Source organism: Megascapheus bottae, chromosome 24 (genome assembly GCF_031878675.1).
Source record: "Megascapheus bottae isolate mThoBot1 chromosome 24, mThoBot2.hap1, whole genome shotgun sequence".
NCBI lineage: Eukaryota > Metazoa > Chordata > Mammalia > Rodentia > Geomyidae > Megascapheus > Megascapheus bottae.
The window spans coordinates 1930566-1957504 of record NC_143532.1 but is presented as its reverse complement, the minus strand read 5'-3'; the positions used below and the strand labels follow the sequence as shown (position 1 = coordinate 1957504).

Here is a 26939-nt window from a genome sequence, read left to right as displayed (position 1 = left end):
ACGTCCATGGGGACAGTGGGACGTGGGTTCAGGTGTCCTGGGATGACTGCCGAGGGCAAAGCGGTGGACACTGGCGGCAAGGGTCAGCCCTCTGCTCGGCCGTGAGGAACCATTCGTGAGCTGTTCTGTGTTCTTTTCCTCCCAAGTCTGACATGAACAGGTGGCAGCTCTCAGCCCTGGCCAGCTGCACTGCCAGTGTGGCTGCCATGTTGGGGGACCTGCTTCCTCTCTGGTGCCTTGGTCAGTGCCGGCGCCCTGAGGGAATGCTGCCGTGTGAGTTCCTCAGGCTGCAGAACAAACCTCTACAAAGGCAGAAGGTGGGAAGAGCGCCTCTCTGTGGTCTCACGGCCTCCAACCCTGTGTAGCCTCAGCTGGAAATCGTATCTGGGGCTTGAGGGCCGAGCCAAAGCATCAGCCACTCAGGCTCCAGGAAGAGCCTGTGCCAGGTCCATTCAGGCTGGGGGCAGTGCCAGGCTCCCGTGTTGCCCTCTTCCACCAGCCTGAGAAAATTCTGCTTTTACACGCTGGGAGATTAGATGAGACCCAGGACCACTTCCGGCCAGTGAGACCCTGTGGCTCGGTCCACAGCGCTCTAGTCGATTCTCGTGGATGGTGTGCCGGTGTCCTCGTACGGTCAGGACACACCACTGGATTTAGGTCCTTAACTACATCACAGTCTCCGACTTGGGGATGTGCACTTTTCTTTCAGCCAGTCAGCTCGCTGCAGGGTTCCGAACATGCGACACACGCAGGTCAGGAGCTGTGGCAGTCTTGCTGCAGGATTCCTGATCTGGGCTATCACAGCCCTTTGTTTCCATGACGTCTGCTGTCCTCACCCCAGCTGCCTTTTCCTTCTGAGAAGTTTCTGACCAAGATGATGATATGGGCAGGACTGGCAAGTGCATTTTTGCCTCTTAGAAGATAAGGATCTAATCAGCGGGGCAGCGATGGGGGCCACCTGCCTTCTGGCCAGGGCCTTGGGCAGCCTGACCCGCCCACAGTGCCATCTGGGTGGGAGGACACCGCAGACTTGGGGGCAGGCCTCACAGCTCGGTGTGAGGCCACACTGTGGTCCAGTCTCAGCTCCAACTCCCGCCCCTATCCTTGCCACTTCTCCTGGGGCTCTGGAAGCCACCGCTGGGTCAAACACAGTCTGGGGGCTCCACAGCCTTCAAACCACTCTCACCGGCATGACTCATGCCGCCAAGGCGGGTATCCCTGCCGCTCACATGGCCACTTCCTTGCCCCTCCGCTCCCAGCTTCACGTCCCCTCCTCCTGGGCCTCAGAGGCCCCCGCTGTCCTTTCCTCCTTTTCTGTCTGCCTCCCTCGATGGCATCCACACGCCAGGGGCCATGCAGCCTTTGTGTCTTTGGATGACATAATTTTTGAAATTTCCTCAAGTCAAAACCAGAATAGGGAAGTGGGAAGCTCTGGGTAAAGATCATGTCATTGAGTAGCTGAGGAGGCATGGAAAGCAAAATGGGTGATCTCACTGTAACATTCGGTCCTGGTTGGCTTGTTTTTCCTCCATCCCCGGTGTGCCGGTCTCCACCACTGACTGCTGCCGCTGCCGATTTGTGGCTCGCTTCGCTGGGTCCCTTTCGACTGAGAGTTCCCTGGCCTTGGTGGTTGTTGTTAATTGAAGGATTCTATCAACGCTGAGTTTTACATCATATTTCAGATGCGGTGTTTAACAAACAAGTATTCAAGAAGGGAATCTCTTTATGCAATCACTGGCACATAAACTTTAGAACATAAAGTCAAGCTGAGAGTCCGTATGCCATGGCTACCCATCAATCTATCTAATACAACATGATGTCTATAGAGTATGTATCCCATCCTAGAGCCATTGGTCTTTCTGAAGGTCACTGTTCAGGAGGCTTCAGTGCTGTCACATGAAGGAAAGGATATTTGGGTCCCTCGGCCGGAACCAGGGGTCCTATTTCCCTTGTGTTCAGGAGGGTGGTGGGACAGCGTCATCACATGCCGAGGTGGTATGAAGCAGAGGTGTTCTGCCCAGAGTTGTTTGCCAGGAGGGGTTGACAGCCAGGCATGGGCAGCTGGCTGGCTGGAGGAAGCTGCCAGCCAGGGAAGACTGTCTTTTTGGAAACCCCCAAGGTCATGGGGGGAGAGCAGCTATCCACGGGAAACTTTGGTAAATGACACAGTGTGTCCTGTTGTCCCAGGGACAGTGAGAAAGAGACACTCAAAGAGGCTCCCAGGAGACGCCCACCTGCGTGTACCTTAATGTTTGTTTTTGTGTTTTCCAGTACTGGGGCTTGAATTCAAGGCTTCTAGATCTCACTTGGCTTTTGATTCAAGGCTGGTACTCTACCACTTGAGACATACCCCTACTTTCTGTTTTTTGCTGATCAACTGGAGACAAAAGTCTCACTGACTTTTCTGCCCAGGTTGACTCTGAACTGTGATCCTCAGATCTCAGCCTCCTGAGTAGCAGCTAGGATGACAGGCCCGGGCGTCGAACTCCCCTAATGTTCTTGAGGGCAGCCTTCTTTTGAGTCTACCCTGTACAGGGGTGTGACGTGCAGAGCATCCTGCTTTGGGGGCTCTGTCTCTCTCGGTCACTCAGACACAAGGCCTCGGTGACGATGGTGGTCCCCTGGGGGTACCACGTTCCTCATCTGCCCCAGGTGTCCTGTCCAGAACCAAAGCGGGCCTTCTGCCCTTCAGAGGTCCCTAGACTGGCTTACCTGAGTCTCAGGCCTTTCCTCCTCCTCCTGGGAGGCCTGTCCACATGCTGCCCCCCCAGCCATCCCCTGCCAGTCCCATCAGGGGCGAAGCTGAGGAGCAGTGAGTCCTCTCATGTCAGAAAACTCAGGGGTGGGGCTACTCTGGTTTCTAGTTGGGTAGCTCCTGGTTTCCGCCTGAACCTGGGCCCTGTGCTACCCAGACCAGCCTGCTGGCTGCCATGGTCGCTGTCAAAAAGAAAAGAAAGGCAAAAGAAAAAGAAAAAAGAAATTGAGAAAAGAAAGAAGGAAAAGCAAAGTAAGATCTGGGCATTAGTAATCCTAGCTACTCAAGAGGATGAGATCTGAGGATCACAGTTCAAAGCCAGCCTGGGCAGAGAGTTCCTGAGACTCTTAATCTCCAGTGAGCCACCCCCAGACTGGAAGTGGAGCTGTGGCTGAAAGTGGTAGAGTGCTAACTTTGAGCACAAAAGCTCGGGAACAGCATGCTCAGGCCCTGGGAATGAGCCCTATAACTGGAAAAAAAATTACAAAGCAAGAAGGAAAAGTCAGGGGCAGCTATGGCTTCCGTTGCAAGCAGTGCGGTGCCCAGCGGTAGCGCCCTCTCCCCAGGCTCACCACGTGGATGGGGGAAGGATCACAGGTTTCAGCCACTTAAATATTAAAGCACCAAAGGGGTATTCCCAAGCTGTGGGTGCCAGGAGAGACTCAGGGAGCAGAGCTGTGAGAAAAGACCCCAGACAGGATGCCAGGCTCGGTGTGCTCCTGACTCCCCCACGTGGGCCCTGGGCAAGGAAGCTGGCATCCCCTGCACACATGTCCTGCTTGGCTCACAAGCTGCCACATGCTTATTTGCATGAGTGGGTGACAGGGCTAAGAATGAGAGCCCGGAAGGATCTGCAGGCTGCTAAGAAGGAAGTGACTAACTTGTAAAGACATTTCGGCCTGTGCTTCCTTTCCCCAGCCTCCTCGCACCCTGCACCCGTTCTGGGTTGGCTGCTTTTCAGTTTGTAGAACAATTCTGACTGGAGATGTTGTGTCAGTTGTAAGCTTTCAGATCTGAACCACATGGGTTTGACCTTTGCATTTCACAGAGAGGAGAGAGAGGTGCAAATTACAGTTTTCTGCTCTGGATAGCACCTCCCGGTGGTGTGACAGAGATGGGCAGAGAGGCTTCAGCCTCCCCGAGCCCCCTTGTCCCATCCAGTATGGGTAATCTTTTCTCTCTTAGCAAGATTGAGAACCAGATGAGACAGTTTCAAAGCCAGTGCTCTTTTGGAGAGTGAGTCTGGTGCCATCAACTTGTCTCACTGGAGGCTGCTTAGCAATCAGTTTCTCCCACTCGTGGTCTGTGTCGAGTTCGAGAACCCAGAGCCAGCCGCCCAGGGCTTCCTCTGTATCCACGAGCCTGGGGAGCTGGGTCTGCGGGGCAGTCCCCCCACTGCCGCCCCTGCCCTGCCTCCCTCCTCAGCCCAGGTAGTGAGGGAGCAAATGGAGAGAGAAATAACTGCTGACGGTGACTGCCAGCTCTGGCTCAGGAAACACTGAGGGTCTTGTCAGTACCAAAGGAGCTGGCCTCGAGACACAGAATCTTACGTTCAGGGACTTGGACACGATGGGTTGTTTTACGTCCCAGGCGACCCTGCAGCTGTGGCCTCTTGTTTCTCAGGAGAGGCCCCACCCATGCCTTATCTTTTGCAGGAAGATAGTCATATATGGACAGCTCATTTATAAGTAAGTGTATTTAGTAAACCCAAGGACACGCTCGGCCCACTGACACACAGGTGTGGATGGGGCTGGGGAATCAGGCCTAGAACTTGTGACTCTATTGGAAGGGAATTATTGCCACTGCATGAATTTTTGTCTGTGCTAAGCCACCTGCTGACTAGGGGCATGTTTCTTGCAGAGGTCATTGCATGCAGGCCCAGAAAGATTTGCCGTGAATTAATTGAGATTGCTGGCTAAGGAGGGTGGTTCCCATGGGCCTCCCCCCCCCCCAGACCTCCCCAGCCAGAATCCTCATACCTATCCCAGTGTCATTTGGATGAAGTTTGAGCATGCTCATCTAGCCCTGCCTGGTGGTTCCACCTATAATCCCAGCGATACAGGAGGCTCAGAGCAGAAGGCTCCTTTTACTGGCTAGTTCCAGCAAAATGCTTGCAAGATTCCTCATGCCAGTAGATGAGCTGGACATGATGCTGGGCGTTTTCATGCCAGCTGTCGTGGGGAAGTGTAAAATAGACTCACAGTACCTGTATGGGCAAAAGTGGGTTCTTACCTTGAAAATAACCAGTGCAGAAAAGAGCTGAAGGCATGGCTCATGATAGGTCATCTGCCTACCAAGTGTGAAGCGACAAGCCAACCAAAACTCTGACCACTGTTGCCCATTAGAATCTATGTTGTGGATAAAGTAATATATTTTGGCCATAGCCTCAGGTGTTGTAGGCTTTTCGAATCTACATGTAGAAGAGCTGTTCTTTCTTAGGACTGTTCCAAGCACTTTCATTACTAAGAAATATTTTAAAAAATTGTAACTAATTGGAAAAAATGATTGTCTAGTGCAGTTTCCCCCCTTGCATTAATTTTTCTGTACATTTTACTCTCTGGAGGAGGTATCTATCCCATTGCAAGTAACAAACATTCCAAAGGAAGGATTGATGTGCTGGAAGAAAGTGAATTTTTAGGGCATAAATATATGTACCACCATTTTTTACGAGTGGTCTTTGTAGAATAAAGGAGTAGATTAGGGCAGGAAGTATTACCAACTCCTAGATGATTATCTAAGTCCACCTTGAGCAAACAAGGCAATGGATTCAGTCAAAGAGAAACTACTGGTAGGCAGGTGGGGCAAAGTTCATGTCTTCCGGGCAGGTGAGTTACGCCTAGTCTCTGAACAGTTCCGTTTCCAAGGCCCTTGCATCTGCTTCGGTTCATCTCCTTGAAGAAATCTCACTTCCATTGAAAGGAAGTTGCTTACATGAAGACAAGTGCTGTCTGTGCACAGAAATGCACACACACACACACACACACACACACACACACACACACACACGTGTGCATGGCTAGTATCCAATTGCGGTCAGTTGCTCTGTGCTGAGTAATGTCATGACTACTCTGTCCTCCTGTCCACCCATGTCCACCGGCCTATAGGCGGAACTCTGGGGACCTGGCTCAGCGGACCACTGCCGGACTTGCCCAGTCCTGACCCTCAGTGTGTGGGAGGGGCTCTTTTCCACCCCCCATAGCTGTTTCTACAAAGCTCAGACCAAGACTGGGCATGTCCCAGCTCCCACCCACTAGTCCTGGTCAGTTCGCACTTGGCCAGCCCAGCCTTGCCACTAGAGGTGATCCCTGTCGTGACCTCTGGCACGTGCCCGTGTGCCAGCATTTCTCACTCACTGGCTGACTGACCCAGCGTGCCAGTGCTCTGCGGGTGGATGTCTGGCAGTGGGGCTGTCTCTGGGTGATGTGGACCAATGGAACTGTGACCCGGGCTCCTGTGCTTTGCGGGACCTCATGCCCTTCTTTCTCTGGGGACAGTCTGGCAGCAGGAGCGCCGGGCTTACAGGCATATGGACCTCACCTGTGCTTTCTGAAGTGCCTGCGCCCATTTTCCATTTGCACTCCCACAGCCCCTACTCCCACATCTTTTGTAATGTGTGGTATTTTCAGTGTTGGGTTTGTGTGTGTGTGTGTGTGTGTGTGTGTGTGTGTGTGTGTGTGTGTGTGTGTGTGTGTGTATGTGTGTCTCCTGGGGCTTAAACTCAAGGCCTCATACTCTTACTCAGCTTTTCACTCACGGCTGTCACTCTACCCCCTTGGAGAGTCTTGCAGCCTTTTCTGCCTGGTCTGGCTTTGAGCTGTGAACCCCGGATCTCAGCTTTCTGAGTAGCTAGGATGACAGGCTGAGCCACCAGTACCTGCTCAGAAGTCTTTTCTTCTCCTGCCCTGCCTGCTCCCACACGCCTAATGCTATCTTTTGATGAGCAGAAATCTCAGTGAAGAAGTCCAGTCACTTTGTCTGTTCGTTTATGGTCAACATGAGAGCTTTGCTTAGCCAAGCAGGTGTGGTGGCTCATATCTGCCATCCTTGCTACTCAGGATATGGAGATAGGGAGCTCACAGTCCAAACAGGCCCTAGCAAAAGCAAAAGGCAAATCAAAAGTGAAAGGAGTGGGGCGTGGCTCAAGTGGTAGAGCTCAAGGTTTGAATTCAGTCCCCAGCACAGCAAAACCAAACATGAACAAAACATAAGAGCGATTCGGAGATGCCTTTGCTGGACTCACCCACTCATCACAGGCAGGAGAAAAGCTTGCAGTCCTGCCTCCACGTTGTATGAGCCTCTGCCTTATGAAGCTGTTCTCTCTGCAACTACTTTGCAATTACCCGGGCGTCCAGGAAGGACCACAGGACGAGGGATGACACCTATGCCAAGGGACCCAACACAGCCTCTGAGCACAGCAGAACTTCCTCAGGACCAGCTCCCTCCAGGCAACGGTCTGGTTTATCCTGACAATAAAGACAGCGGACAACCTCTGCTCACCTCTCTCCCCTGCCTTATGCTGAGTCTGTCTATGCACATGCCTCATGTCTGTCCCCTGACAATGGCTAATGAAAGATTGAAGGGCTGTCTTCCCAGGGCACGCCTGTGCCATGCAATAAGCCAATCTCTGTCCTTTACCAAGGGGCCAACTGAGTTCAAAACTCAATACCGTAAAATCAACCAAACAACCAAACAAGAATCAAATCACCCCAGCTCTGTAGGACCTGCTGAACACAGCAGTTTTCCTTCTGGGATCTTGGCACATGGCAGGCAGAGCTGGGCATGGGAGCAGCCACTAGGGGAAAAGGCAGGGTCCAGATCTCAGTGATCTTCCCTAGTTGGGGATTCTTGGGGGCCAGGGGGTTTAGCACCTCTTGCTCTCCTGGAAGGACCCGTGCTTGGCCCCTTGCAGGGGCTGGCCTTCATGTGGACCATTCCACATCTTTCTCCGTGAGCTTCACTCTGTGTCGAGCACTGCGTGTCCTCCTAGATAGCCACTGATGGACGGGGGCCCCGTTGAACATGTGGCTCCCTGATCACCATTCCAGGCCAGCTGTCTCCACCTTGAGTGTCAGCAGAGCCCACAAGGAGGCCTGCTGCCATCAACACAGGGAAAACACAGGCTCCCACTGCCAGCTCGCACAGCGTGACCCACATCTTTATTTAAGAGGAGGGTGGGGGGAGGTCCGATCTGGGGCCGGAGGATCTGCACAGGCTCACGGGCAGGTGTGCGATGCAGGTGTGCCAGCAGGCAGTTTTCAGAACCTCTGTGGTCTGAGAGGCCTGATTTCCAGACATTCCACCCACCCCGCATTGTGGCAAGCATTGAAAGTATCCTCACACTATCTAAGTGCTCCTTTAAAAATGTGAGCTTTGAAACATGGTTGTCACTTGAAATCATTCGGTACTGGGGAACTCATTTACTTCGTGATATGGCTACACATTGGGCTGGGAGTGTGGCCTAGCCGTACAGTGCTTGCCTAGCATGCGCGGAGATGAACCACATACACAGAACAAAGGTGGAAGTGGTGCTGAGGCTCACGTGGTAGAGCTCCAGCCTTGAGAAAGTCCAAGGACAGTGCTCAGACCCTGAGCTCAAGCCAGGGACTGACAAAAATAAAAAGATTGCTGTGCGTTCCCGGCAGTCATGGTCATTAGGAAAGTCTTATCCAGTAATCAAAGTAAGGATAACGGTCGGTCGTGGTGGCTCACGCCTGTCATCCTAGCACCTTAGGAGGCTGAGATCTGAGGACCAAGGTTCAAAGCCAGCCAGGGCACCAAAGAACCCGAGACTCTTGTTTCCAATTACCCACTAGAAAACGTGGGGCTGTGGCTCGAGGGCAGGGCGGTAGCCTTGAGCTGAAGAGCTCAGGGACCGCGCCCAGGCCAGAATCCAAGCCCCGTACCCCCCCCCCCCCCCAAATGATGATGACGATGATGAGGGTCCTGGCAGCTCATGCCTGCGCTCCCAGCCCTCGAGAGGTGGAGCCGGACACGGCCGGTGCAAGGCCAGCCTGGCTGCGCAGGGCGCCCACCTGCGGGGGACGGCGGGCTCCCGCGGGGAGTGCGGTCTGCGGTCGGTGCTGAACGTTGTATTAGGGGCCAATAAAGGGCTTTCCCGTCTGGGTGCGCACGGAGCAGAGGCCGGGGGCCCCGTAAGGCTGGCCATAAAAGTCGATTGGCCACAATCGCGGCTGCCGGGGTGGAACCCGGAAAACAGGTCTTCTTCCCGCCAGCGCCGGAGCGGCCGGGCCCCGGGGCCCCCGGGTGACCGGGCGGGGACAGGCGCGCCCGGGACCCCGGGACCCCGGGGACAGGGGCGCCCGGGACGCCGCCACCCCCGCCGGCCGCAGCCCTCCGGGAAGCCCTGCGGGAACCCCCCACCCCGCCGCCCCCGGCCTCCCGCCACCTCCGCCTCCACCCGCGACCCCAGCCACGCCGCGCCGCCGCCGAGGCTGCAAAGTGATTTCTCGGAAAGCCGAGCGCTTAGAAGAAGGCGGATCCGGCGGGCCACGCTGATTGGGCGGCGCGCCCGCCGCTCCCTCGCGTCATTGGCCGGCACGGCTGTCGCTCCGCGCGCAGCCCCGCCCCCGCCCCCGCCCCACCCTTATAGCCGCGCGCCGGCGCCGAGCCAGCGCGGACCCGCTCGGCCGAGGCGCGGGGGGCTTGGGGACGCGGGGCGGCGGCGGGGCTGCGGGCCGGCGGCGCGGCAGGTAGGACGAGGGGGGCGCGGGCTGCGGGGGGCGCGGCCTAGGGTCCGGGACGCCCGCCCATGAGCCTCCTCTGGTTTCAGCTCCCTGTCTCCTGTCCCAGGCTGTCCCTGTCCCCAGAGGCTGGCTGGCTCTGTCCCCAGAGGCTGGCATCTGTCCCTGTCCTCTTAGGCTGGCTGGCTCTGTCCCCAGATGCTGGCTGTCACTGTCCCCAGAGGCTGGCGTCTGTCCCTGTCCCCTTAGGCTGGCTTGCCACTGTCCCCAGAGGCTGGCATCTGTCCCTGTCCCCCTAGGCTGGCGGTCCCTGGCCCCAGAGGCCCAGTGCTGCCCCTGTCCTCAGGGGTCAGCGCGCCCCTGTCCCGGGAGGCCTCCTGGGTCTCCCCTCTCCCGCCAGGTTCTCCTGCCTGGCCAAGGCCGCCTGCAGGTGCCGAAGCTTGTGTGGGCCATCGTGCCAGATCAGAGAAAGGACAATCAAGTCTGTGGGTTGCATTGCAGGACCGGCTTCCCCCGGCGAGCACGTTCCTTCCCCTGCCTAGAGGGAGGAACCTGGGGACTGAATGTTCCAGAATCATATAAACCTCAGCCTCCGTTTGAAAACCACAGATAAGAGCTGGTGGTGAGGCTGGGCATGGGCCTGCCCTGTCTGCCATGCGGTAGTTTCCCTGGTGGAGTTTGTTTCACAGGGATCCGGGGTGGCAGAATGGGCAGCCAGCTGTGCTTCTTCTTCTGGTGGTGCTGTTAGCCTGGCTGAGATGCCGGTGGTGTGGGGTGAGGCCGGCTGCCTGCCATGCATGCTGGCACGGCTCAGGAAGGCCGGGGCAGCCTGGAATCCGAGCCGGGGCTCCCATTCAGGGCTGCAGGTTAGCTATCGGAGGACTTGGCTGGTGGAAGGGTTACCTCAAAAGCGAGAAGAGGAAGCTGTAAACCTGTGACTGCACGAATTATTTTTTCCTGGCCGGGCAATGGGTAGATTTAATTTCTGAGCGTTAAGAAGTCTGTAATGGTCTCTGTCTTCAGGCTGTCGGCAGGGGAATTCAGACGTGGCTGTCCACGTGCTGAGGTCTGTCTCATCCCCTCAGTGGCTTTTGTAGAGTGGGGTAACGGTGCCTCTGTGCTGGAGGCTGGGGGTCCAGGTCTGACACTGTGCCCTCGCTGCCCTGGACGGCTGTGCCTCTGTAGGCTTTTGAATAAGAAGGGACTGGGTTAGACAGATCTGATGCCTTTGTCAGCTCTCAGGTTCTGATTCATGGTTCTTCGCAATGCTGTGTCTTTCTGTCTCTCCATTTTTCTTCTCTAGATGACTGCAGCAGTTGTCTTCTACAATTGTGGGGTGATGAGCCTCTCAGGGATCCTAGTGAGAAAGCCGGATTCTCTTTCTAGAATTTGCTCTTAATGTTGGGACTGTAGTCTAAGAGGTCTTGGAGGGTGAGTAAAAGCAATCTGAGTGACATAGTGGTATTCCTGCTAGGCCTGCAGATTCTCCCCTCACTGACAGATTCCTGCCATGTGTCTCCCAGTCTAGACCTCATGCTAGAGAGCCTGTACCCCGCTTCCTCAGAATGGATCGTAGTTGTTTTCAGGGGTTCTTTTTTCCCTCACTTTTTCGTATATATAACCTAACAGTCTCAGTCGCTGGTTCTCTCAAGGGTTCAGGCGAGTCTCTAAGTCTGGCTGGATAACAGACACTGCTGGGCTCTGGGGATCACGGTTCTTTCACCCCCTTTTAAAGCCCATACGTGGGAAGTGAGGTTATAGGGTAGAAAAATTCTAAAATTAGCTCAGAGAGAGCCCCTCCTTCTCCCTGGAGTCCAGTGTCATTCTCTTGCCCCCACAAGCACCTGTGGGTGGCTGGGTGGGGCTGGACAGGACAGGACATTGATGGTTTTGCTTCATGCTTCACGCACTGGCACGCCTCTGGATGTGGACGTGTTCTTGGGGACGTTCTGTCTTGTAATTGCTGATTGCTTCAAACATGTCTGAAGAGGTCACAGTTTGGTGGGAAGAATAGAAATATAGAAATGCTTTTTTTTTTTTTTTGTGGGCGTCTGTCCATTGCCTGGGGGATTTCCAGTGGTGTTCTTGTAAATGCTGGCTGTGCATCCTTGTCTGCTGGTGGGAACGTCCAAAGATGCCTTTGGGTGTCCCAGGTCAGGAGGTCTTAGCTTGAGCCCCTGGGAGAGCAGAGCTGTGTAACTGGCTTGGTGCCGTAGCCATGACCCCTCCCCCTCCTGCTGTCCTCACGTGGTCATGAGTGTTCGGAGCACTTGGGGTCCTCTCTGGCGCCACCTCTCACAGATACACACACCAGGTGTGTACCTGGACTCTTGCTGCAGTGCCCATAAGGGAGGTGCCCCCCACATGCCAGGGTACAGTGACTGGCAGGGGTGCCCGCTGAGAAGGGACTTGCTTGGTCACTGTTCCAGCAGGGGTGAGCAGCCTGGTGATCTGGGGGTGGTATGTGTGTGGGGGGATTGTTAACTTCCTCTTTCTTGGTGACCTGAGCAGGCGTGGTATTCTGTCCGGGCACGTCGGCCCCTGGACATCAGGCACGGAGCTGGTTCTTACGGTGATAAAGTGACTTTTCAGTGTGTCACTGCTCTGAGTGGCTGTGTGTGTCTGGCCAGGAGGCCTGGGGAAGGCTGGCAGTCACAGCCGGGTCAGGCAGCCATGGCTCCGCATGGGACACAGGCAGCTGCAGGTCCCAAGGGCTTCCAGGTTTTGTTGGGGCTCGGTGAGTGTGTGCGAGTGCATGTGGGGGGGACAGGATTATCTCCCCCGGTGAGTGGCCCAGGTTTCCTGGGCTGTGCGGGGCCCCCCGCTGGCCCCTATGTCCTGACAAGCCTGTGACCCCAGTTCTTGGGTTGCTTGGACTCGTGGACATCTCTTGCCTTTCTCTTTGCAAGGATGTGTGACCGGAATGGCGGCCGGCGGCTCCGACAGTGGCTGATCGAACAAATAGACAGCTCCATGTACCCAGGGCTGATCTGGGAAAACGATGAGAAAAGCATGTTCCGGATCCCGTGGAAGCACGCCGGCAAGCAGGATTACAACCAGGAGGTGGACGCCTCCATCTTCAAGGTGAGCACCCCAGCCCTCAAGCCCAGGGTCCCGATGGACTCAGACACGGCTCTGACGCCGCCATGGCATAGGCTAGGCGGCTCTGTCTGTCCTGTTGTTCCATCCCTGGGGGATCTGCGGTAACTGGAGGTGGAGGAGGCCGGGGCACCTGCCCGCCTGCTCTGCCTGCTTCTCCCCTGGGGGCGGGGGAGTCGTCAGAGCCATCACTTCTTTCAGACCTGTGACTTCTGCCTGCCGTGGCTGGAAGTTGCTCCCTCTCTCTTGAGAGTAAGAAGTGCCCCGTCATGGTGGGCCCAGTGCTTCAGCTCTTCCCCTGGGGGCTAGTAATGGCCAGCATGGACCGACAGAAGGCTCTGCACCACTCCTGACCACACATGCTGCTCTGTTTCCTCCAATGTTATTCCATGTGGTCGGGTCCATGCCCTCCTCATCCTGTAAGGGCACTGAGAGGCTTGAGCAGGGTAGCCCAGGTCAGCATGGAGCCAGCATGCAGACACAGGTGCCCCACTGAGAGCCCAGCTCCTGCCCTCACACCACAGGTAGTGTAAGTCTACAGTGGTCCGACCTGGAGCCTGCCTGTGAGCCAGGGCTGTCAGCTGTTGGGTGGAGACTTAGGGAGAGGGATAAACACCAGGGGGCAGCTGAGCTGTCAGGGACCTGAAACCGACCCAAGACTGCAAGCAGGGAACACCAGGTCTATAGGACCCCATTACACGGCCAGGTTCTAAGCACAGGTGACCCCACATGTGAGTAGGAGTGTCAGAGTATCATATCTCGACTTAGAGCCCAGTGTCAAGGTCATGTGTGGCTTTAGATGCATCCCAGCCCCTGAGGCCACTGCCTGACCTTGCCCCATGTTAGCATGGGTAGCTGTCTGGCTTGCAGACCTACAGGTTAAAAGAGCTTGTGGGAATGTTTTGCCCCTCATTCCTTCCCTCTCTGACCTGGATCGGGTTTGCAAGGCCAGTGCCTACTTTCCCCTCCACTATGGGTCCCTGTCCTTTGCCGGTAGCTGCCTTTTGCTTTAGGTAGCAGGGTGACTTTCTCTTCAGAGTGACTCTATAAACAGCATGCGGGGTCATCAGAGAGCTCAGGATTCTAGATCCTAGGTAGCTCTTCATCCTCCACGTGCGACGTCCAGCGACAGATAGATCTTTGTGGTGGGGGCTGCCATGTGTCCCAAGGGTATTTTGTGGCAGGCCTAGCTTCTACCTGTGACCTGCTACCAGCAAGTCCGCCACCACAACAGCCAAGACATCCCTAGGGCACCAGCCTCGAGCTGAGCAGAGCCAGGACTACCGGGTGCAGGCTGTTGGAGCACCATGGAGCGGTGCTGGAGCTGGGTCAGGGCCAGCAGGGTGAGCAGGGAGCAGCGGGTGGTCTGCACTGCCCCCATGCCGCCTGAGTTCCCAGGAAGGAAACCAGGCCCCAGATTTGTGCATCTTATGCAATCCTCTTCATGACCGTTTCAGCAGCGTCGATTCCCGACGTTTCTGTGAGTTACGCAGTCTCTCTGTGTGGCAATCTGAAGGAAGTCCACAATCTCAGTGGGAATGGGGGTGGGTGGGGACGTGGGAGGCCAGCAGGAGGCTGATGGGCGAAGCCAGGGACACACTGCCAGGCAGGGACCTGCCTGGAGCTTTTCTGAGCCATGCCGTGTGGCATGCTTGCTTGGGGTCCTTGAGGAAGGGCACCTCTGCACCCTATCATGCGAGCACCTTTGCTGTTGGAACAGGTCAGCAGTGAGGTCTTGGGCATCCTCTGTTTTCCTAGAGAACTGGCTTTCCTCAGTCATTCAGAGCAAACCTTTCGTGATGAAGGGCTGAGCTGTGGCTCCGGGGCGGAACGCCTGCCAGCATGCCACAGGACTTGACCCCAGCATGGGAGAACAAAGAGAAGTGAAGACACCAAAAGGGCATCTGAAGCCTGGCACCAGTGGCTCACACCTATAATCGTAGCTACTCAGGAGCCCGAGGGAGGCCTGAGAATGAAGGTTCAGAGCCTTCAGTATAGTCAGGAAAGTCTGTGAGACTCTTGTCTCCAGTTAACCAGCAAGAAGCTGTCGAGGCCAGGTTAGAATCTGAGTGACGCAGCGGTTCTCAAAGTGGGGGACACTTGGTCCTGTCTACGGACCGCCAGGGGTACATGGTGGGCTGAGCCCGGGAGCACTGTAAGCAGCCCCAGCCTGGAGAGTGGATTCAAGCATCACAAGTGCCGAGGTAGAGAAACCCTGATTTCAAGTAATTTCAGGTGGCCATATAATCCCAGCTACTCAGGAAGTGGGAGGCAAGAGCCCTTAAAAGTTCAGGGCCAACCTGGACTGCAGAACAGTGCAGGCAAAAGGGGGTCGGAGCATGACTGGAGTTCTTTACTTTTCAATTTCTTTTTTTATTGTAATTAATAGAAGGGTTCCATTATATTCACCAGATAGAAGGCACATTACTTCACACACATTGGTACCCCTTCTCATGTTTTTGTCCCCATTTCCCTTCCTCACCCCCTCCCTTCATCTTGTTTTCCCCCTTCCCTATCCTATTTCAAATAAACAAATAAACATATATACATTATACCAGATAACAAGATAAGATACTGTAACCGTAGGAGAATAACCAAGGGACAACAAAAGAGATGAGAAATAACATGTGACTGGAGTTCTTCTCTGGCATGTTTGAGGCCCTGGGTTCAATTCTTAGTATGTCCAGAAAATGAAAAAAATCAGCAGCACAGGAAGTTACTTGTAACTAGATGAGATCTGGTCATGTGTGGATGTGTACATATGCACCTACACGTGTGTGTATTTGGGATGATAACAACAGCAACACACAGATCTGTTCAGGAGTGATTTCCTGGCGTGGAGTTTCTGTCCGCATGGGGAAGGAAGTGACCGCTTATGCACATGGATAGGAATGTTCTTTCAGTTTCTTTCCCCGGAGCATAGATGCAAACTTGGCATCAACAGAGTAGAGAGCATTGGCCTGGACTGTAAACGTCTGTTTCTGAGGAAAAAGAAGCCAGGTTCTTTCAAAAGAGGTGACTCATGGGGTGGGGGTCTCCTGACCGCCCAAATTGGAGTCCTGGGCCAGCTCTGGGCCCAGGTGAACTGGGGGGTGGCCTAGGGCTGAGGTTGGGTGGGTCTCCAGCTGACAGGGTGGAGTCAGGGCAGCGGGGCCCAGTCCAGGGGGCACTTCCTGTGGGAGTGCCAGGAAGACAGGGAGGACACCACTGATTTAGTCTGAAAACGCAGTCAGCGTTCACCTTGCATTGGTGATCAGCTAACCCAGGGGGCTCAGAATATGCCAGGTCACAGTGTTTGTTTGAAAATTCTTGCCCCATTCTCTATGAGCTCTAGCTTTGAATTTCTGGTCCTGGCTCAGAGTCTGAGGCCTGGAGAGGCCAGCACACATGGATATTTTAAAAAGGAGAAAGTGTCTCATGGTGTCTTACAGGACCTTGGGGGTAGGAGGGCAAGGCCAAAATTGGGTAAAAATGCAAAACAAAATTTCCTTTGAAAGGAGCAGCCAGTGGGTGACCACATTTAGACTGTTTTTTTTTAATGTTCCCTTTTCATGCTAAATTTTAGCTACCAGTTGACTTGAAAAAGCCAAAAGCCTTTCTTTCGAAGTGCTGGTGTAATCACGCACAACTTCCTCCTGGGGTCAGCTCGGCCCAGGCCCTCAGCCAGGGAGGGATTTGCAAGACCCAGCCAAGGGCCAGTGCGGGAGGAGCCTTGTGCCTGGCGGGTGGCCTCGGGGCCCCCTGCCCGGGCTGGGGTCTGTTCTTGTCTGGGAGGAAAAGTGAGGGCCCCCAAGTCACAGCTTTGAGGGAGAGCTGGCAGGCCAGGAGGAGGCGTAGAGAAGGGGACAGGCCGCTGTCATGTGTGCTCATGTGTCTCTTCCTTCCTTCAGGCCTGGGCAGTTTTTAAAGGGAAATTTAAAGAAGGAGACAAAGCAGAGCCGGCCACTTGGAAGACGAGGTTGCGCTGTGCTTTGAACAAGAGTCCTGATTTTGAGGAAGTGACCGACCGATCTCAGCTGGACATTTCTGAGCCCTACAAAGTGTACCGAATTGTCCCTGAAGAGGAGCAGAAATGTAACTATCTGTTGTGGAAGCCTGCCTTTCCACAGCTGCTGTCCTGCCTGCCGCACTTGTGGAAGTGTGCCGGGGAGGGCGGTGCTGGCCCTGGGGCCTGGGTCATTGTCCCTGGGGTTTGGGGTGCACTGTGTAGTTACACGGACTCTCTCTTTTGCATGAGCAGACACGGGGGTCTCCTTCTGCTGGCCTTGCACTCCATCTGCTGTGGGCCGCGTGGGACTGGGTGGAAGGCTGGCTGGGGACTGCCAGTGGCTGCGTGGCCGTGTCCCCTGCTCGTTCAGCTCCAGTGTCAGCACCCTGACACCACGAGCAGTTCCTGATGAGGGATTCTTTCTGGTTTTTGAGCAACTTGCAGAGCAGGCTGGGGAAAATCTGGTAGATGAGGAAAAGGATGGAGCCCGGGGCGGAGGCAAAGCTCCCGGGCCTACAGAAGAGGGCGCCCAGCCGGCCACGCCACCAGAGAGGGGTGAGGTTCTCTCAGCTGGATTGGGAAGTCTGCGATGAGAGAAACCTGAGATCTCTTCCAGCTCTACAATCCCAAAAGCCTTTGGGAGGGGATTAAAGCAGAGATGACAAAGACCCCCACTCCTCAGTCCTATGTCCTGGCCAGGCAGCAGGAAGCAATCCGAGTGTATCAAGCTCAGCTCTGGCCTCAGAATCCTTTACAAAGGTGAATCAGAGTTGTTGAGCAGAGGTGGCTGGCGAAACAGGGCTGGATCTCCCACCACTGGTGCAGAATAGTCTTTTTAAAGAAGAAGATTTTTCTTTTGCCTTTGAGACACAGTCTCACTGTGTAGTCCAGGCTGATCTTGAACTCACCATCCTCCTTCAGCGGCTGGGGCAGGAGCAGTGAGTCTGAGGCTGGCTTGGGTTACAAATCAGACCCCCCCCCCCCACATACACAAAGGCAGGAAACTGGGCCAGCGGATGAGTGTCTGGGCCCCACAGCACAGCTGCAGCTGTAATTCCTCCTGTCAGCCACCTGCAGAGGGCCCCTGACCAGCTCTCCAGTGACTCTGCCTCAGTGGCCTTCCCTGGGCAAGCGGTGACCCTCGGGGTCAGAGATCATCCAGCGGGCTCTGAAGGACCACACCTTCACCATTCTGCCTCTTTTCCCAGCTTAGGACAGTTTTCAGCACGTGAGGTCACCTGTACTGGGAAGCCACTTCCCGACACCCGCTCCCCCACCCCCCAAATTGTTTGTGGCCCGGGGCTGCCCTGGGGTGGGTCTGGCATCACCTGCAGAGAGGAGGGTAAGGAAGGGGAAAGCTGCAGGTTCTCAGGGGCAAAGATGCCTCATTTGCATGATGTCTGAGGGGCCCCTCTGCTCTGCACTTGAGCGGTTTGCAAGTGGCACTGGAGCTGCCCACCTATCTCCTGGCCCCCGGTCAGCAGCCTCGGGGTGAAGCCCCAGGCCAGTCGAGGTGGAATCAGAACAGGGTGAGGAAGGCACCGTGGGGCATGTCCATCGAGCCTGGGTGATGGCTGTGACTCACTGTGTATCCCAGCAGGGCTTCTCAGGTGCCTGGTGAGGTTGGGGAGACCCAGTGCTGGCTGTGCAAGCCTGCGGCTCCCCTTAGGCAGTTGCTAGTTGAGGCTGGTTAATGGGGTGTCGTGTGTGTGAGGGGGCATGCACAGATACACATGTATATTTGGAAAGACCAAAAACAGATTTCCTGCCAACTGGCTTAAAAAAAAAAAAAAGACCCAATGTGCCAACACATTTTGCCAGGAACTCTGAGTATTTTCAGAGGCCCCGGCTTGTAAATTTAGCATCTGGATGTTTGACTGTCAACGCCTGGTGTCACTTGTGTCTGATCTTTGCACGGAGAGGAAGAGACCCCAGTGCCGTCTTATCCTTTACAAGTATTGTGCTTACCCTGTTTCCAGCAACTTCTCCCTTTTAGCTCTGCTGACTAAATGACTGAGGCCTGGGAAAACAAGTCTGCGTCTTTCCCAAGTGTTTGGGCAGCTGCCGGTCAAAACCCATGTGCACACTCACCAATGCCTACTGTCCTAGCTCAGCAGAATCTTCCTGGCCTGGCCATGGGAGAGAGGCCTTGTGGGTCACGTGGCTGCGTCTGTGCTGTTTTTCCTAGGCAAACTGGGCCTGGCGCCTCCGAGCTGTGTGAGTGAAGTCACGGAGATGGAGTGTGGCCGCTCTGACATGGAGGAGCTCATCAAGGAGGTGCGCACCTGCCTGGCCTGCGACATCCTCTCCTGCAGAGGGACCCTGCAGGCCACACCCCTTCTCCATCCCGAGGGCAGCACCTGAGCTGCCTCTGCAGCGCTGTTTCCTCAAGCTCCAAAGGTCCCCTACTTAAGCATTTGGAGTGGGGGGCTGTGTCCTCTAAATCCCACCTCAGTCCCTTTGCCACAAAGCCCTGGCTGGTGGGTTTATAGTAGTGTCTTCCACATTGCAGAGTTAAGGGGTGTGTGTGTAATTGAACTGCTTGCAAGGCAGGCACATACCTTTTACCCTAGCTTATTTTCTCAAGGCAGGGTCTCACTGTGTCCTCACCAGCTTAGACCGTGGTCTTGTTTGTGTCACCCCTGCTTGAGGTGGAGTCTCACAAACTTTCATGCTTGGGCTGGCTCTGAACCCCTGTGCCCCAATCTCCATCTCCCAGGTAGCTCAGATATTGGACTTCAGCCACTCTTCCCAGCATCCTGAGGTAGAGGTGGCCAGGTACCTTTAGATGTCCACTGGCTGTCCGGCTTTATGGATACCGGGTCCCCCAGCTGTGGGCTCGGTGGCTGAGTGCCCCTCCTCCCCCACAGCCCCCCGTGGATGAGTACATGGGGGTGATCAAGAGGAGCCCCTCCCCCCTGGAGGCCTGCCGGAGCCAGCTCCTTCCTGACTGGTGGGCACAGCAGGCCAGCGCAGGTGAGGAGGGAGGGAGCCAGGGATGGGGGCATCGCGTGGGCTCACAGCAGCGGGGGATGGGGTGGGAGTCCCAGGTCCTGTGGAAGGTAGCTGAGCCTCGAGCAGTGACAACACTCAGCCTTCGCTTTCGGCCACAGAGCAGAGCCCACTGGGATTTGCCTTCCCGGAGAGCTACACATCTCTATACCTGCCTGTGGCTCTCCTCCTCTACGCCTGGAGTGCCGAGGGGAAGGGTCTGGTGACAGTCGTGTGAGCAGAGGGAGGTAGCAGCACTTGGCCGCTCCGGGCTGCCCTGCTTGGGCTCCCCCTTAGGTTTGCTAGTTTGTCCTCTGAGCCCCAGGACTTCTGCAGTGGGGGCACGCTCAGGGCGACATTGTCCTCAAAAGACAGAGACATGAGGACTGCGGGGCCGTGGGCGAGCCAGGCACCTAGTGCACCTGGCATGCACTCTCAGTGCCCTCCGCTGCTTAGCATGCCCTCCACAGTGTCTGGGCTGGCGGCCCGGCAGCCGGGGCACCGTCTCCTTCCTTTGCCTCTTCCCCATCGTGCCAGAGCCAGAGCAGGGGTGGTGGCTTCCCCGCAGGCCTCTGAGGTCTCCAGGCTGAAAGCATGGCTCCTGGAGGCTGGCTGCGGGGAGGGCCCTGGGGAGGGGAGGACACGTGGCCTTCCAGGGTCTCGGGCACACAGACAGAGCCCCACAGCTTAGAGGAAGTCCCCCCTGCGCTCTGGCTTGGTCAAGGCCTGGGTTTCTGCATTTATGCAACAATGGGTCACTGGGCTGGAAGGGAAAATGCTGAATTCAGCAGAAGCAAGGGCAGCCGTACCTTGGGGCACTGGCTCCAGGGGTCTCCTGAGCCGGGGTCAGACCTGCTCCCTGGAGACGCTGGCACACACGGTGCCCTGGGAGCCCGGCCTGCTCCCTGGGGAAGGACACACCGGTGGTGTCCGGGGTGGGGAGCAGCTCCCTGCAGCAGCTTACTTTGGTGTCCCCCACAGGCTTGCCGCTGCTCACTGGGTTTGCCACCTTCGACACACACCATCCAGGTACGGGTGCTGGGCATGGCTCCGTTGCAGACAGTCTGCCGTCCAGCTGGGAGGTGGGGTCCTGGGGGGCCAGGCTTTGAGGACGGGATTCCTTCATGCTGTTTGGTTTGAGGGTAGATGGTGGCCTGGCCCTCCCGAGCCTCTGCCCGAGAGGTCGGCACGTAGGTCTGGGTGCTCCTTGTCTGGCACTGGACACTGCCCTGTGCCAGCTGCTGCTGGGGCACGGGGCCTAGAAGAGATGTGGGCCTGGGCTTCCTACCAAGCTCTGCCCACAGGACAGGTTGCCACATGGTCCCTGGAAAACGGTTGTAGCTGTTAATACACTACAGTACGGGGTCCGGATTTGTGCAGGGCAGCTGGCAGAGTTCCTGAGAGGACCCCGCAGACCAGTGGCCACAGTTGCTATCTTGGGGTACCTGATGTGGACCCACCCTTTGTCCTGTTCAGAGTAATCACTTGTGTACTGCACCGAGCGCAAGGCAAGCTCCTGCCATCCTGGCAGCCCCTCCAGGCGGGCTCCCTAACCACCCCTGCGCTGCTGGTGGGGAGGGGCCCCTGCTGGCCTGGCCTCACTGGGAGATGGCAGTGCTGGATTCCGCCTTAGGGCCTGGCCCTGAAGTCTGTGTCTGGGGGCTGAGCTGTCCTGGTGGGCTGCTTCTCCCTGCTGTCACCTGGGTGGCATGGCCGGTGTCCGTAGCCCTTTCCACTCACACTGCCTGGAGCCTGAGGCGCCCACAGGCCCTGAGATGTCCTGCCCCATGTCACGTTACCTCCCGAGGCATATGGCCATTTCTGGGGGCTCTGCCACTGACTCAGCTGAGCACAGGTACAGAGATAAAGCCCCCCCCCCGGAACAGGGGCAAAAGGCGCGTGGCGCCACGTGCCCAGGCTGCCCACTTGCTGGGAACAAAGTCTGGAAATGGTTCCGGGTACAGGGAGTACGAGGGCTGCCACGTGGGGCAGGCGGCCTGTACTTGGTCTGGTAGGGACGTCGGGCAGCGATCCTGGCCTGGTGTGGTGCTGTGGGGTGCCAGACATGTTAGAGTGGGGGTCCCCTCAGTGCCTCCCACCGGATGCTTCCTAAGGAAAGCAGTCGTCCGAGCCCCGCCGCCCAAACCTGCCTGGCAGTCAGAGCCCATCTGGATTCTCCTTAGCCCTGCTGCGTCTTAACGGAAACCCGTCGGGCACTCAAGGAAAGCCCAGAGCTCTGGCCAGACCGCCGGGTGCCGTGCCTCTTCTCTGGCGGAGATTGTGGGCCGCTCCCCCGCCCCGCCCGGCACCCCTCCTTTCGCCTCTCTTCTCCCCTCTCCGCTGACCTCTCCTCCCCTCCTCAGCCTTCTCACAGATGGTGATCAGCTTCTACTACGGAGGCAAGCTGGTGGGCCAGACCACCTCCACCTGCCCGGAGGGCTGCCGCCTGTCCCTGCCCCAGCCGGGGCCGCCGCGGCAGTGCAGCCCCGAGGGCCTGGAGCTGGTGCGCTTCCCGCCGGCAGACGCAGTGCCCAGCGAGCGGCAGCGGCAGGTGACCCGGAAGCTGCTGGGGCACCTGGAGCGGGGCGTGCTGCTGCACAGCGGCCGGCGGGGCGTGTTTGTCAAGCGACTGTGCCAGGGCCGCGTGTTCTACAGCGGCAACACCGTGGCCTGCCAGGGGCGGCCCAACAAGCTGGAGCGCGACGAGGTCGTGCAGGTCTTCGACACCAGCCACTTCTTCCGAGGTCAGTGCGGTGTCACCCTCCTGCCCACTCCAGAGACCATCCCCCCCGCCCCTGCTTTCCCAGAAGGGAGATGGGTGGCCTCTGCCCCGGCTTTCCATGGGGACTGGAAAGCAGAATGGGTTGCAGGCTCACAGACAGCCCCTGGCCCGGCCTGGGCTGTGAGTCGTGGCCTCTGCTCCAGCCCCCACAGGGGCCACTGGCTGCTCTGATGGCTGTGCCGATGCCACCGTGGTGCGCCCACTGGCATGCTCGACTTTGAGGCCTGTGTTCAGAACCTGCCTCTGCCTGAAGGCTAGCATGGCGGAGCAGCTTCACCAGCCCGCTGCTGGCGACCATTCCCTTTCTGTGTCCACCGGTCACTGCCACCCAGAGGTGGGGCTGCCTCTCTGCTGCCACCTCGCTGGCAAGCACTGCGGGGAGGAGAGAGGGGATGGGGAGGGTGGATGCTGGAGGGCCCAGTCAGTCATGTGGGGAGCAGGAATGCAGAAGCTGGGTCCTCAGGTGTTCACATCCAGGCACTGGAGACGCTAACTGGGGCACAGACAGCATGGGGCACGCCCCAGCAGTCAGGAGGCGAAGGCAGGGGGACCAGGCTGTGTCCAGCCCCACTCTGGCCTCACCCCGCTCCCCGCTCCGTCCTTGCAGAGCTGCAGCAGTTCTATGCCAGCCAGAGCCGTTTGCCGGACAGCAGGGTGGTGCTGTGCTTTGGGGAGGAGTTTCCAGACCTGGCCCCCATGCGCTCCAAGCTCATCCTGGTGCAGGTAAGGCCCTCGCACGTGGAAGCTCCCTGTGCTCACCCAGGCCTCAGGCCCCACGTCAGGGCCTGAGAAGACGCAGCACCTAGGTGCACTGGGAGCAGAGCTGGAGTCCTGCTGCCTCCCTCCCATGTCTTCTCATGCTGCGGCTCTCGTGATGGTGTGTGCGTCTCCTCCTCCTCCTCCTCCTCCTCCTCCTCCTCCTCCTCCTCCTCCTCCTCCTCCTCCTCCTCCTCCTCCTCCTCCTCCTCCTCCTCCTCCTCCTCCTTCTCCCTGCCCTGCTACCTCCCTCCTTTGCAATGTGAGCATTTTCTCGAGAAAGATTCCACCTGTTCAGGTGCTCTATGTTCTGACAGACCAGCGAGGCCTTTTGAAGCCCTTGTGTAGCAGGGAAAGGAGTGCACGGACGGCTAAGCTCTGAGCTAGCCCAGACGGCTGGACGGCTAGTCCAGCGGGGTGGGCTTGGGAGGAAGTGGCCGGCAGTGCCGGGCATTCTCGGTGGAAATGAATGCCGGCTGCCCAGCCTCTCGGGTGACTCAGGCAGAGCCTCGGGCGGGGGCTCAGAGCCCCCTGGAGTCATGGCGGCCTCTGACCTGCTCTCCCCATGTAGGTGGAGCAGCTCTACGCCCGGCAGCTGGCAGAGGAGGCGGGGAAAGGTTGTGGCGCAGGCCCCGCCATGCAGGCCCTGGAGGAGCCCCAGCCCGACCAAAGCTTCAGGATGTTCCCGGATATCTGTGCCTCACACCAGAGACCCTTTTTCAGAGAGAACCAGCAGATCACGGTGTAGGCGTCTCACCCAGGGACCCCACCCCGTCGGCTGCCGGAGATGGAGGACGTGGCTGTGGACCTCAGCCCTGGCTTGGGGAAGCTTCTCTGCTCTTGTTGTAGAAGGGCGTCCTGTGAGGGTCAGCACAGGGTCAACCAGCATTCTGCCGTTGAGACGTGAACCTTGGAAACTTCAGCCAAATGGTCTGGAGACCGGGGCTTGATGACCGGTGACCGGAGCGTTTATTTTCCTCCATTTACAGTCACTAGCTCCTATGACCTTGTGTGCATTTTATGGTCATTGAACATTCGGTCTGTCATTTTCAGTGACTCGCAGAGAACTGCTTTTGATAAAGGACTGTGGGGGTCAGATCAATGTGAGAGCAGCTGTTTTTGAGTTTATCTCTGGGTAGAGGTAGAGATTTCATATACTTGATTCCATGTAAAGCACCATTTTTCTTTTCACCATTTGAGTAAGGCCTCGGGACATTGAGAGCGCATGGCGGCCGTGCTGGTGGCTTGGAACAGGTGTCTGCTCCGCCCATCTTCGTGCAGGACTGTGTGTTACTGGCAGGCACGCCAGTGTGTTCCTGTCACACCAGCAAACTTGTCCTTTGGGGCTTTATTTCAGCAAATAGAAAACTTTTAAATTTTTGTCACAAACTACTCCAGATCTCTTTTTTCTTTGTTAAAAATGATTTTGATCAATTTTTTAAAAAAATTTGTATTTTTGTCTTATGTTGTATGTTCTATTGCAAGTTGCTTTGATTTTTTTTTCTATAAATCCATGGGATGTCACCCTCAAGTTTTAAGTTTAAAGTTTTAAGAGCTGCGGGTCTGGCTCAGCAATAGAGCACCAGCTTAGCATGTGCCAGGCTGTGAGTTCAAACCCCAGTATGAGTAGGACAAATCAAATGCCAAGCTGAGCAGTTGTTCAGCTATCTTGACTGGGTCTCAGTTCAGCTGCCTGTCATCAGCTGGGGTTGTTTTGTGTTGGGGTGTGGTCACATGGAGGGGTCCTGGCCGTGTCTCATCTGTGCCTTCTCCCTGGGGGTCTCGGTTCCAGGATGGGGTTAGGATGGTCACACCCACTTGTATTCTCCAAGCAGCGCAGAACCCCAACAGGAGTCTGGGCTCCAGCCCCGGAGGACCCCCTGCTGACTAGAAAACGAGAGGGCCTTCCTGCTCTCAGGGATCCCGCGCAGGCCCCCCTCCCCTCAGCGCCTCTGCCTGCCAGCTGAGAGATCCCAACCTTAAAATCACTTTCAACAGACAGACTTGGAAATACTTGAACATATTTTCTAGGGAACTCTTCTGTTAGTTCAAGGGCCTTCCCTGGGAAGCAAGCCCATCCCTGGAACCCACTTGAGACAGTTGGGAGCTGGCATGGCCAAGGGCACGGGGTGGGGAGACGGACAGCCACCCTGGTGAGTCCATCCACGGGGGGGTGCAGGCTCCAGGCAGGTAGAGGAAGTGTTCTCTCCACTCCCACCTGGCAGGAGGAAGAACCCCATCTCTGTCTCTGCCCTTTATAACCCAGCCGGAACCCCACCAGTCCTAGCTAGAGTCCCCTCATGAGAGGCGGGGAGACCTTGTCTACTGAGCACCGGGTTGAGTGGTGAGGGGAGGCGTGGCGTCGGGGAGACAGGCCATGCACCAGTGACCTTGGTGAGCTGTGACAGTGGTCAGTCTGAACAGCCAAAGTGCCTGGCCAGCACCTGTAGTTGCTGCTTTTGTGAGAGGATGTAGAGGTCCCAGACTGGGTCCCAGAGGCCCTCTGTGTGTCCCCACTGGTGAGGGGCAGTGCCAGCGGCTGTGGCTTCTGGAGAGTCAGCAAAGAGCGTGATAGTGTTTAGGGTGACAGATCTGTTTGCCAATGTGTTCCTGAGGTACAAGACTCTGTCTCCGGCTCCCAGGAATGCTGAATCGGGCCTCTCTTTTGCTGAATAAATATTTATTTTTGTATCTGTTTAAAAAGTATTGATCCTTCTTATTCTTTACGAAAATAAAATGTTCTTTTATAAAGCTGATGCGATCTCTTTCCTTTTTGTTGTTGCTATTTAGTTGTAGTCAAATATTTTAGAATTTCCATCGCTGTCTAGGACCTGACATAGGGATTCTGGACAACGGTGATCTCTGATTTAGGGGCTTGTTATTCTCAAAGCAGTAGCAGAAAGTGTAGGGAATGGAATTCCCTGGACACCCGGGGGCACCTGGCTTTCTGAAACCACAGGCTGCTGGGATTTTATGCACGGACAGATGCAGGGAGGCTGTGGTAGGAGGGGAGGGAGGAGAGCACCTGGTGGCACCCTCCCAGAAGCTGCTGGAAGCTTTGTCAGCAGGCCCCACTGGTGGCTCCAGCAGTCGATGCACGCAGATGACCACCGGTGCTCACGTGTGTGGGCCCTGGGGATTCTGCAGGGCCGTGGCAGCCAGGGCAGCCGCCACAGAGGTTGCTGTCAGTCCACCCGGGTCATTCCCACCAGAGAGCTGGCACAAACCCACCCCACTGGTGGACACGGCACTTCGTGGCCCAGCTGCACAGACGTGACCTCCAGTCCACCCGCAAGGTGGCCTAACCCTGGTGTGGCCTCATGTCAGCCTTGGGGGACTGGGCCTGTTAGTCCCAGCTCACTGAAGAGGAAACTGAGGCACAGATCCCCACTTGGCTAGACAGGAGCACAAACAGGTTGGCGGGAGTGGCTCGGCGGCAGGATCTCAATGAGCACTGGGCCAGCATGCTTACTGACCCCACGCAGGACAGCAGCGGGCCGAGCCAGCACCGCTTCCCTAGATTCCTGGACAGTGGGCACACTGCTTCCAGGGATTGCTTCTGAGCGGTTCATCCTGTGGGCTGGGGGTGGAATGGGGAAACTGCCAGGGTCTCCATCTCTGAGCTCATCAGAGAGGGTGCAGCCTTCTGCTGCCTCCGTGGTAGTGGGAATGCGGCGGGCTTTCCATCCTGATGGAGAAAACGAGGGGACACATGCCTCCAGAGACCTAGGGCGCCAGACCAGCCTCCGAGCCCTGCTGTGGACCGACTCCTGGGACGGTGACCTCTGTCTCGCAGGGACGTGTGAGGGGAGACGGGCAGGCGAAGTCAAGTCCCTCGGCGTGGATTATACAGACACCTGGGGAAAC

At 56.6% G+C, this 26939-nt stretch overlaps 1 protein-coding gene across 1 annotated transcript; it reads left to right on the top strand.

The window, feature by feature from the left end:
• The first annotated feature begins 9402 nt into the window (after positions 1-9402).
• On the top strand, positions 9403-25823 carry Irf8 (interferon regulatory factor 8). Its single transcript, XM_090357177.1, has 9 exons — positions 9403-9465; positions 12366-12540; positions 16446-16629; positions 18732-18820; positions 19414-19519; positions 20516-20563; positions 21898-22278; positions 22924-23039; positions 23644-25823. The coding sequence occupies exons 2-9, from the start codon at positions 12367-12369 to the stop codon at positions 23818-23820; spliced, it is 1275 nt and encodes a 424-aa protein (XP_090213303.1). The 5' UTR covers positions 9403-9465; position 12366; the 3' UTR covers positions 23821-25823.
• Positions 25824-26939: the final 1116 nt, after the last annotated feature.

Coding starts and splice junctions, on each gene's coding strand:
- Irf8 (XM_090357177.1), top strand. CDS start 12,367: ATGTGTGACCGGAATGGCGGCCGGCGGCTCCGACAGTGGCTGATCGAA. Junction 12,541..16,445: donor TGGACGCCTCCATCTTCAAG/GTGAGCACCCCA, acceptor TCCTTCCTTCAG/GCCTGGGCAGTTTTTAAAGG. Junction 20,564..21,897: donor CTTCGACACACACCATCCAG/GTACGGGTGCTG, acceptor TCCCCTCCTCAG/CCTTCTCACAGATGGTGATC.